This window comes from Pangasianodon hypophthalmus, chromosome 11, assembly GCF_027358585.1.
Source record: "Pangasianodon hypophthalmus isolate fPanHyp1 chromosome 11, fPanHyp1.pri, whole genome shotgun sequence".
NCBI classification, from domain to species: domain Eukaryota; kingdom Metazoa; phylum Chordata; class Actinopteri; order Siluriformes; family Pangasiidae; genus Pangasianodon; species Pangasianodon hypophthalmus.
The window spans coordinates 21,029,793-21,041,528 of NC_069720.1; the positions used below are offsets into that span (position 1 = coordinate 21,029,793).

The following is an 11,736-nucleotide window of genomic DNA, read 5'->3' on the forward strand; positions in this document are numbered from 1 at the left end:
ATTCTGGTTAATCCTGCTGCGGCTAATTAACATGCTAATGAAATAACAGCATGAGTAAACAGAGCATAGTGAACAGGACACAGGTTCAAAAATTTAATTAAACGCATTGCTAGTGATTCATCTATTGTCTTTTCTCTTATCGATTTCCCGAGTAGTGAAAAGGATTTACAGACATTAGGAAATATTCTCAAATAAAAGTGTAACATAAGAACAAACTTTTGTTTTAAAAGTACAGAAGAACAAATTACATGAATGGGTCATTAGACAGTTTTGTAAAATGTTACAAGAGGTTGTTCTGTTAAAACAAAGTTCCAAATTAAGCACTGCTTTCAACTTAAACATGAGTTCTAATAACATTAGTACAAAAAGGCTGTAGGTAATTATTTACACTCCTGTATGCAAGGAGGCATGTGTCAAAATTCAGTCATTTTCTTATGCGTATCTGCTTTCTTCCGAGCTCTCTGTATAGACTGCTCCTGAGCCTTCAGCTGCTGCAGCAGCTTACGAGATGCCGAGAGCTTCTCTTCCACATGACTAATAACTGCAGCATCCCTAGGCAAAAAAGTGAGAGAAAGAGAGAGAGAGAGGGGAAAAAAAAAACACTTTGTGAGAAGAAAACAAGGCCAGGGGGTGTAGAACAGTGAATGACAGCTCTGCCTACCTTCCATTTCTCCTGTTCAGAGAATCAGTGAGCCGCTGGATTTCTCTCTCCACCTGGCTCATCCTCTCGGTGGTCTGAAAGAGTTGAACATTAAGTGAGCGCTTGGTGCTCTTTCCTCCCTGGTACGCCTCCACACCACTGATGGAGCAGGAAGGAGCTGGAACAGACAAACTGGAATCTCCGAGTTTAGAGTTCAGAAAGTCAAAAACGTCAGGCCGGGTTGAGGTGGAAGTCCGCTTTCTCTTCATTTTCCGTTTGCTCGAGGCGGGATTGTTCTTGGCGGTTGCAGCCTGAGTCTTGCGCTGTGTAAACTCAGCACACTGGTCCAGCGAGCGGCCTTTCGGGAGCACCACGGCCTGCACGGGCTCCACACGCCCTGAAAGTGTTTTCCCCAAACCTGCACAAATGCATGCGAGACTGAAAGTCAGATCAACACACACTAACAATCCCAAAATCAAGAGATACACCTTTCTACAATAAACTTTAGATCAAATACAAAAAAAAAAAAAAAGCCTTCCATGACTGGGTTCCTAGCAGGAGTGGAATAATTACTAACAAATGTTGGTTCCGATCCACTAATCTGATTGGCTAAGCGGAGTTCCAAGAGTGCTTATATTTCCTACAACCACACCGGGTTGTTCCACTGTGTGTATCACTCCGCTCATCTGTGTTCACCACATAAAATTCTACTTCCTAGTTTGAAACCGTTACTACAATAGAGATAGCAACATCATCAGCGGACATGGCAAGTGATATTTTCAGGAACATAACTTTTCACTTAAAATATGAAAGCTTGTCAGATGAAGATGAAAAGGAAGAAGGGAAGCCAATTTCACCAAACGCACCAACAGGAATGTACAAATCAATATAAAGTGAATGTGGCTTCTTTGGGATCTATTTCCACTAGCGGAGCAAAAACATAAACAGAACATTTGGCCATATTGTGTCCAAAATGTCACTTACTCGATATTAATTTCTTGTTTATAGAACTGCTGTAAAAAAGCAATATTGCACTCCCAATTGTGCCTTTATACTAAATATCGGTAAATCAGTACAACCGCATTCTTGTTACTGCTGTATGGCTTGATCAGTGCCCAATGCAATATCACTTCTCAGTATATCATGGCATCACAGAGAATGGCAGTGTAACATAGCAGCAGCACAGACATTAAATTACTATGTTAAATAAACTGCTAGAAAATTTGCTGAAAGAGAAAGAGAGAAAAACTCCAGCATTTTTCAACCTATTAACCATCTACTTCGTCTGTACTGCATGTGGGATTATGATGAACATGAATTTAACACATAACCAAGGGGGGGGGAAAAAGGAGGGAAAAATGTGTGTTTCACATTAATATTTACTGACTACCCTTTCAACTGCCCTTAGACTTGCTCGGGAATCAATAAATATTTAAGTCAATAAATATTCATGTAAATTTATTGACTTAAATATTTATGTAAAGCATGTAGTTTTGCAGAACACTTTCAGGAATTCTTCAGTCAAATGTATTTTTAATTTAAGCTCTAAATCTGTATAATTCATCCTTTCAGAGATGGGACTGTTTTATGGGGAAAGAATTTGTGCTTATGCTTTACCAACATGGTCATAGCTTTCTTTTTATTTTATTGCTCTAATGTTTAAAACTACAGAAAACCAGCTTTGTTAAAGACACTCTCTCTCCCTGTAACCTTTAATCTTACGAGTGTAATGGTTGTAGTCTAAAGTTTGCATTATATAATCATATATTTTAAACATTATGTTAAATTATTAACATAATTCAGCAACTGCCCTAAGATTTCCAATACAACTGAGTTTTGAGGAACTTCTCTCAGGAGAGGGAAAGGTATCAAAATTCATGTCTGTAAATTTAACCACATGTGCTCCAGGTCCAGTGGATAGACATCAGGCTGACAAAAGTGGGAATATTCCTTTAAAAGGATTACTATTAGCTTTCCCTGGTTTATCACAACAAAGTAGAAACACCATTTTCTCTGAATTACAAGCCTACTTCAAATTAGTGTATAGCGTAACATTAACTGTAAAACTATTTCTGTTTATCTGTATATTGTATAACAGCACAACTGTAGCTCTAACAATATTACATAAACACCTGACGCAATCTTCCCTGTCATACAGGCAAACGTTAACTCCAATCAAATACATAAATGTCTCCCATGATTTAGGTTCTGATGGTATATTATACCTTTTCCTAACTCATAGCCCATCTTCAGCAAGAGCTTGGAACCAATTCCACGTGTGTGAGCCTCCCAGCCGCAGAACTCTTCGCTCGCACTGTTCACTGGGACTGATCCCTCCTCTTTACTGGAACTGAAAACTGTATAGAGAGTAAAAACAAGCAGCGTTTTCATCTAAGTAAAACACAAGCCGTTACAAAGCACAGGTATGCTAAATGTCTAAATAAACAAGGATTCAATAAGTATTAAAACCTAAACTCAGTCTGAGGGATTAAATCACTTCCCAATGGATTCAATGCGGAAAACTCTGTGCAGTTTCAACATCAAACCTTTGGCGTAGCCTGCGTCACACTGATCAAAATCATCTTCCGAATCAGAAGAAGAAGACGAGTTCTCGTCCTGCCGCAAAGGAGGGATAAGACAATCAGCCTCCAGGACAGCTTCCTTCAGCAGCAACGAGTCAAATTTCACAGTGTAGAAGCCTCCCTTGATTTCTGGGAACAGAAAAACACCATCAAACATATCTTGAAAAATATAATAAGCATGTTTAGGGTTCTGGTGCTCACTTTGACTCACTTGATTTAAACATGTGTGAATTAAATCTGCCTATAATCCTCTATATATTTTATAGAGGAATATACATCTTTGGGCTGAAAGAGTCTTTTCTGTTCATCAGTGCTGTAGCATCTTAGAGATGACTCATGACCAAGGCCATATTCCACTGAACAGAGAGACTAACAAGTGTTAAGTCCTTTTTTTATAGTAAATTGTAAAATGAATCATAAAAAAGTTAAATCATAAAAGTATAAAAAGTATTTTTATCATGTGTCATTAAAACTACTCCTGCTAGACACATTTTACAGCAAATTACCTTAAGGACAGTTTTTTTTTGCACAAGAATACTTTCACAGAGGAAAAAAAATCACTGTTCTGAAAATCCAGAATAAAAGCAGTGCTTAAAATTTTTTATTCTAAAAATATACAGAATAAAAGCAGTGCTTAAAATTTTATTTCTCATGTTATGCAGTGTTTTGTAATATATTTTTGCACATCCCTAGCCCTCAGAAGTCAAGCTGAAGAGCTAACATATAACACTCGTCCAAATACAACCAAGAAAACATGGGCTAGTGGGACACCTGACCACAAATATTCACCCCAGAGCCGTCATACGTATTCAAAATTGACACCACAATGAGTCATCAGGAGAAGTTTACTCCACTACTCAAACAGGGAAATCACTAGTTAGGTACATAATTGTGGTTCTGTGTACACTGGGTGACCAGGGCAGTTTGAAAAACCTGGATACCTCCAAGTGTGCACACACATGCAGAAACCTTCCAACAAAATCACATAGTGATGAAGGATGTAGTATTTGCAATATGATACCACAGCCATCTTTTCCTAGAAGCTTCTTTCCAAGCTGGAGCAGATTCTGAATGACAAGGAACCCTGGTAGGTAGATAAAATTCGCAACTAGAATTCTATTTCGCCACTCCTGAAACACCCGAATAACATGAGAAGCAGGAGTCACCTTAGGACTTCCCTGTAAAGGGGGTTGTTGGCGTTGTAGAATGTGGAGTAAGGTGACATCCAGGTAGTTGCAGCATGGAGTGGCACACCTCTGAGACATTCCTCATAGAATGTTATGTCACAGTAGAGGCTGAGTGCCAAGATGATGACGTCCACCACCCAGTGGGCCGGCCTCTGCTTATAACCCACCCCCTCCAAATAGCACCATGAGGCACATGCCGAGCATAGCAAGGAACTCGCTGCAGGCTCACCCTCATAAAAGGCTGCAAGTTTAACCGACTGATTCACAAGTTGGGTGATACGAACTTGGGCAGAATCCCTGTATTCAACCACAGGGTCACACGAGAGACACCTGGCCACCATTGCATGCAAGGCAGATTATAGCCAGAGCATGTAGTTCCCCAACTCTTTCTGCTTTTTCAGCCTACTCTTTTAAGTGTTCTCTAGTGAAAAGCCAGTTTTCAGAAATAGCCACCTCAGTTCTGCATCGCATCCTGCGTATCCAGGCTCATAAGGAAAGTCATTATAAGACTCCAGCCCAATGAGTATGTCCCACACTGGGCTTCTAGGGGACAGTTGTGTCTGGAGGCAGTAACAAGCCCATGACACTATGTCAGGAACCTCCTCTAAACTCGCTGTGAGACCGAACACTGAGGCTGAATGTGTTGCAGATGGGCTGTTCCTTGGTAGGAGCACACAGGAGCTAGTTGTTTAATTATGCATCCTGATGCCTTTGACCATCTGGAAAACACCCATGGTGCCAGGAAGAGACTGAAAGGCAGGACTTTGTTGGACTTTGGATGGCAAACCTTACATAGCGTCTGTATTCTGAGGCACTGGAAACAACCTTAGCACAAAAAAACAGAACAGAACAGAATCCCCCATGAAAGCTGTCAGTGAAATCCTTGCACTGTGCATAGCGAACTTTAAATCAACAGGGGCTCTGTGGAGCTGTGTATCGGGACTGGGATCCTGTGGAGCAGGGAGTTTTGACTCTCATGCAGGAGGGAGAAGGCAGTAAGATATGAAGCCATGTAGATTAACACTGGAGCATACTGGATGCAACATGTTTACTGCTTCTGCTGTAAACTGGGATTTATTTATTCATTCATTAATCTTCATTAACTGCTTTATCCTGGTCAGGGTCCCTGTGCTTTAAAATACTTCTCTATATTTTTTAGGAAAAGAAACAGTTAACTTCACAGGATTCTACAGTGTTTTTACCACATTTGCACCATTGCTCGCATTATTATTATTTTGTTTTAAATGCAAGTCGACCTGTCCAGCCTGCCAATCACACATCATATTTATTTGATAAACAAATATGTATATTGGTTAAAAAGCTTTTCTCACAGCAGGCGACTCTCTGCTCTGCCTGTCTCTCGCCGATTCACAGATAAAAGGTCAGAATTTCTCGCTCAGCAGAGGTTTTCATACAGCAGGTGAAAAAATACTTGTCACATACTCACATTTGCTCCATGTTTGTTTAGTCAAAATTAGTAAAGGTTAGAAATGTTGGTCAAAGCCGACTCAATATTTGGGTTGGGACCTCAAAAGTGTACATCACGGGCTGCCATGTTTTCTCCGAATCTGAAATCATGTGTTGAACAAGGTGGAAAGTGCTGACTAAGGTGGACTCATTAATGCAAAGTTTCTTACCAAAAACATTCACAAAAATATTAGTATTAAACCAATCTGCACAATTAGAAAGATAAAAATATAGCTCCCCTCAAGCTTCAAGAGAGTCAAGAGAAACACTCGCACCATGCACAGTGCACTGTTAAACATCAATTCATCAATTTTATGGTGTATTTATTTATCTCTGCTTTGAACACCAATATTTTATCATGCCCTGTTCAAATTAGGCGACATAAAAACTAAAATTTAGTTTACGATGGCAATCCTGAAAAAAGCGAATTGAGTGTCACAGGCTTCATAAGTCACTACTAAAGCAGTCCATCATTTACCTGACTTACAGTCTCAACTCTCAAAACACTTAGCCATCTAAAGTGCCAAAGTCAAGGTCAGGATGCTTGCCAGCCAGACTTCTCACCCAGGTGCTTGTGTTGGCTGTTTTGCAGTGAAAGGCGTTTACATTTACCTTTTGCAAATTGGCTTTGTGTCCTATATGTTCACTACTTGTCTTCATCAGCAAGGTAAAAAGAATAATCCCACTCTATGAACCCATCCTTTCCACAAGCGGAAGGTCTGAAAGTTGTTTTGTTTATCTGCACACTTGCTGTGGAGTCACTGTGAGCCTCTCGTCCAGCCAAATTTGATTTGCCGATAAGCAAAATACGTCTGATTAGTGCTGAATTGAATGTTATACGTCTGATTAGTGCTGAATTGAATGTTATACGTCTGATTAGTGCTGAATTGAATGTTATACGTCTGATTAGTGCTGAATTGAATGTTATAGAATCAAATGCTTTACTATGTTGTAGTATTCAAAAGGTATCAAACTTTCTATACCTTGTACAACTCCTGCAGTGTGTGGTGGTGATCTCAGAGTGAGATAAATCCTGAGAATATTTGAAGGAGAAATCACTGTGAAAGAATCCGAATCGGTGGAGGAAAGCTTAAAGGTGAACCCCACAGTAATGTAGCTCTGTCTGTGGTCACAATCTGCTAAGTGGATAGCTCCATAACATGTAGTGCAACATGAGTACAAGTAAGAAGAAAGGGAAAGATGGCTGTATGGCAGTGGTATTTATTGTAAACACTATATCAAGTCACTACATGACTTTGCTGGAGATCCAGATGTTTCACGTCAGCCCTGGTGGTTAAGAGGGGTGAAACAGAATTTCCTCTAAAACTACTGGATAAAGCGAGTAGGCTTGCTTACAAAAAAAAAAAAAAATGTTCTCATTTTGGATGGTGTGACCCTTTTGAAACAGTTGAAAATTCTGACAAGATGAATGAGAAGCTGTACCTGTAATTTTGGCAGGATACCAGATGCCATCCTCATGCTTGGCTAAACAGGAGGACCCCTGCTGCATGTTTGAAAGATCTGCTTCAAGAAAGTCCCTCAGCTCAGACATATACACCACTTCCCCATGAGAGTACCTAAGTGCAAACAAACACACAATCACTTTGTGGAGATTTTGGATCATTCTCAGCACAGCAGTGACAATAACAAAGAAGTGGGGGTGGCACTGATCCGAGTGGATTAGATACAACAATGTAGCTGGGTCAGTCAGTCAAAAATATCCAAGCAACAAAGGTTAGAAAATTGACACTGATGAAGGGCTAGGGGATGATTAATAAAATAAATAAATAAATAAATAACACCTCTAAGGAATCCCTTTTTGTAAAAATTTTTAGTGCAAGTTGCCCTAAAGTCAGCCACTGAGGTACTTGACTTTATTTTATCATCTGGTTGGTGGATGTGGGAGGATTTCTACCAGACCTGGTCGTCAAAATCCAAGACCTTCAAAAGAACCTTGAAAAACCTGAGGCATGAAAATCTCGCTGCCATTTTAAGCCATAAACCATGAGCACATAATAATATTGCATAATACAACTATAGGAATAGGAACCAATTTCATAAACCAGCACATTTATCAGTCAGTGAAAAAACAATGTACAGTCACTGTTTATCAAGACAGTACTGTGTTATTTTGGGGCGTTTTCACGTTGAACTACCAAAACGCATTAAAACAGGGAGAAAAGGGTTCACTTATGATATTGTGTCAGTGTTGGTTACCAATTTACATAAATATTACATCAAAAAGCAAATTAAAAAAATAGTAAGAAAAGTTGTTGAAAGCCTAAATGACCAGACTTCTGCTGGAGTGGCTGATTTTTTGCAATACAGATTTTTATATGGCTTTATCTGCAAATCAAGCATTTCTCAGGTTGTTAAAATGGTATGCTCAAATTTACACACACTGCAACCAGACACAAGTCTGATTGTACAGATACGCCAGAGATGCTAAACATATATATATATAGTTATAAGGAAACTGTCAGACAAGTTTATATTTTATGATCAAATCTGATCATATGCAAGCCGTATACCACTGCACTAAATAGTATGTCAAAATTGTGCACTGCCTCAAGTTACCTTTTATATATAAAGAATACTATTTTAAAATGTTATTTAGTACACTACTATGTGGTTTTGAAAAAAGCCTTTAAATTGACAACTCTCTTAGGGTCGTCCAGCCACTGTGTAAAATGGCAGTATGAAAGTCTGGATCCGTGTCTAAAACAAACCGGTATTACACTCCAAAAGGTGTCGTCTTTACCAAACTGCAGCTTTTTTTTTAGCACCTAAATATAAGAGTATTTATTTGAAACCTCACACAGCGCAGGTTCACACTGTCCTGCCCCCTTTATCTTTCATCTTTACCTCTTTCACACTTTCTTTTCCTTTTTTCTTTCTATCTGCTGAACTCACACATTCTCCCCTCCTCATTCCTCCCATTTTCTCTCCATCATTCTCCCTCTTCTTTTTCCTCTTTCTTCATTTCTCTTCCGCCTTGCCCTTTTCTATTTCCCTTTTCTTCCTTTCTTCATTCCTTTCTCTAGAGCTCTCCATTACTTCCTTGCATCCACTGTGTGTTTCCTTCAGAAAATTAAAATCAGTGCACCTACTGGACATGGTAGGCAAACTAGATAAAATGTCATTTCCTTCCTGATATTCAAATATTAAACAAGAGTCCAAAATATTACATCAACAATTAAAACAGACACGTCAAACGCACTTGGATACCTGCAGCTGTCCATGAAGCGGCACTTGCCTTCCAGGAAGAAACTGCAGGGCTTCATGGACTTGTGAGTAGGATGGACATAGAGCACTCTAACTCGAGCCTCTTCTCCATCTGGTTCCTCAGAACACACCACCATAGCATTATGGTACTCAAGCGTCCCCCAAGAACTGTGGTAAGGAGCTCGTACTTTAGTGCCACTTATGTCTTCTTCTTCCTCCTCATTCTCATTTTCATCCTCATCTGGATTAGGGTCTTGTGCTACTTCACTCGCACCCTCGGACAGCTCAGCATAGAAGGCAGTAAACTCATCTTCCAAGTTGACCTCCTGGGTCGCGGCTGGCGCGGTCTGTTGCGCTGTGGTATCCTCAAGTGACGCCAACAGTTGGCTCTTCTTGACAGACACCAGGCTGGACTCGGTGAGCGAGATGAGCTGGACCAGATCCTCTTTCAGTTTGAGCAGGTCTGCCTGATCGGAGGAGCTGAGACCGCAGGCCAGTGCAGCCTCCACCTGCTGAAGCTGAGCCCTGTAGGTCTCAATGGCCTGCTCCAGGCTGCTTTCATCCATGGTGGGGAGCTGGAACACAGGGCATGTGAAATCTGCAGAAATATAGCAATGATGCAAAAAAGTGGTGCCTTCTTAGTATCAAAAAAATGCAATCAATGCAAAGTAGAATGAAGGTTTCATCTACATCTTTATGGTTTGTATGGAGGGAAGAAACACTCTATGGATGATAACATTTGGAGCACAGATTAGTCACTGGGGTTAAAGATTTTTGGGTTGTTTAGCCAATTTTCAAAATATCTTAAACATTCACAAAACCCAGTCATATTAGCTTATTTACTAGCATTACCTGTTTCCATTGTTGTAAACACAGCCCATATGGATAATGATAAGGTGTAAAGCCTCAACAGCAACTGAGATCATATCAAACTAGTTATAGTATGCTAGCTAGCTGGCTAATAACTAAACATTCACCTAAACCCAACCGGCTTGGTAGCATTTAGCTACTTACCTGCTAACAAACCCAGAGGTCTCCTAGCCCGTCTTCATTCAAATAAAATTATTCTGAATCATGACGAAGAATTACAGTCTTACACCGAGTAGCTATAGTGCTTCAGTCCATGTGAATATTATCTGTTTGTTGCCTTTTCCTTTCAGCTGTTCATATCCGCCTCGCCATGCTAGCACACCTCTATGGAGCAGTGATAGTAAGGGAAGAGTCGACTCTTTTAGGTTCAGAGTCGACTCTTTTAGCTTCAGAGTCGACCTGCTTAAATATATCAACATAAGAGCTGTTAAAAATATAGATTTTTAAATATGAATTGCTTTGTTAAGGATGAAAAGTATGTCATAAAGTGTATTTAAGACCTGATATGTTATTAGGATAAATAGAAATGAAGCACAAACAGAGCAAATACAGTAACATTAATTCAGGGATGATTACTGTATTTGTCAATGTGCATTACAATGTAAATAACTTTTAATTTTATTTGTGAATTATAAGGTAGAGTAAGATTTTCTGAAACAATTTCAGCCACATTTAGGTAAAGAAGAATAATTACTTATCAAAAGATAGCAAACATTGTCCGGATTAGACACAAATGACAATGAGTCGTTTGGGAGCCGAAAGAATCGGATCTTAGTGGTGAGCCGAGCCAAATGATCTGATTCACTGATTCACTAACCCGCCTCCAGCCCTGGGATTGGTTTGTTGTACCAGGATATGATTGACAGCTGAGAGGCCAATGGTAGAAATAGAGGCGGGGTTTGTTGGAATAAAGTTAAGAAAAGCAGAGTCGGTGTAATAATAGTCCCTATCCAGGTTTACAACTTTTCAAAAAAAAAAATAAAAATTATTTATTTGCTTAGAACACGCAAAACAATGAAAAGAAAATTCCAAAAAATAAATTTAGATCTTTGCTTTATGAATTTTATATTTTTGAAGACCCCTAGGTTATTTGTTTGTTGTTTTCCTTGTTTCTTTGTACTCTTTTGTATAATTGCTATTGTGTCGGGTTCATGGACTTTATCATTTTTGTCTGTGAGGATGGTGTTTTGCTGTGTTGTTTGTAAAATGTTTCCTCTTCAATAATATATTAAAAAAAAAAAAAAAAAAGGCAGTGTAATGAGATGGCTAATGCAAGACTCTTGCAGATCATGCTAAACTCTAAGCATTAAAAGTTGACATCTCAAACTTGGCCCTGTACAGAACTTCACTGTGTGTCTATGTCTAAACTCAAATTTCCAGTATAAGTAAACATCTTTCCATCTGTAAGCAGTATCGATATTGTTTTAAACTCAAGCGGCTTTCAGTTATTTAACCTATTACAAAGTAAATGGCAAAAGGAACTAACTTATCTGGCAGAAGTTCCACAACTTTAAATGTACATTCCTGCTGTAAAGCGGTTCCTTTTCCCCGGCTGAGTTAAAATAATTTAGCTGTACCCCTGCTCATGCATGCAATTAACCAATCAGCCTTGTGGTAGCTGCACAATTCTTAAAACAAAAAAGAATCACAGCGACTTCATGGTTCCTGGTGCCAGACTGGCTCTTTTGAATATTTCCGAAACTGCTGATCTCCTGGGACTTTCACGAACAACAGTCTCCAGAGTTGCACAAAATGGTACAGAAGC

At 39.4% G+C, this 11,736-nt stretch overlaps 1 protein-coding gene across 2 annotated transcripts; it reads right to left on the reverse strand.

Annotated features, from left to right (window-relative positions):
- Positions 1-80: 80 nt before the first annotated feature.
- Positions 81-10,337, reverse strand: zgpat (zinc finger, CCCH-type with G patch domain). Of its 2 annotated transcripts, none has more exons than XM_026920845.3 (7): positions 10,116-10,337; positions 9,105-9,676; positions 7,320-7,453; positions 3,187-3,351; positions 2,866-2,997; positions 662-1,058; positions 81-552 (listed from the first exon to the last, which is right to left on the reverse strand). In XM_026920845.3, the coding sequence occupies exons 2-7, from the start codon at positions 9,665-9,667 to the stop codon at positions 414-416; spliced, it is 1,530 nt and encodes a 509-aa protein (XP_026776646.3). In that variant the 5' UTR covers positions 9,668-9,676; positions 10,116-10,337; the 3' UTR covers positions 81-413. The 2 variants fall into 2 exon arrangements, with proteins under 2 accessions (XP_026776646.3, XP_026776637.3); XM_026920836.3 differs by having other exon boundaries at positions 9,105-9,699.
- Positions 10,338-11,736: the final 1,399 nt, after the last annotated feature.

Coding starts and splice junctions, on each gene's coding strand:
- zgpat (XM_026920845.3), bottom strand. CDS start 9,667: ATGGATGAAAGCAGCCTGGAGCAGGCCATTGAGACCTACAGGGCTCAG. Junction 2,998..3,186: donor TGACGCAGGCTACGCCAAAG/GTTTGATGTTGA, acceptor CTCTCTATACAG/TTTTCAGTTCCAGTAAAGAG. Junction 1,059..2,865: donor GGGCTATGAGTTAGGAAAAG/GTATAATATACC, acceptor GCATTTGTGCAG/GTTTGGGGAAAACACTTTCA.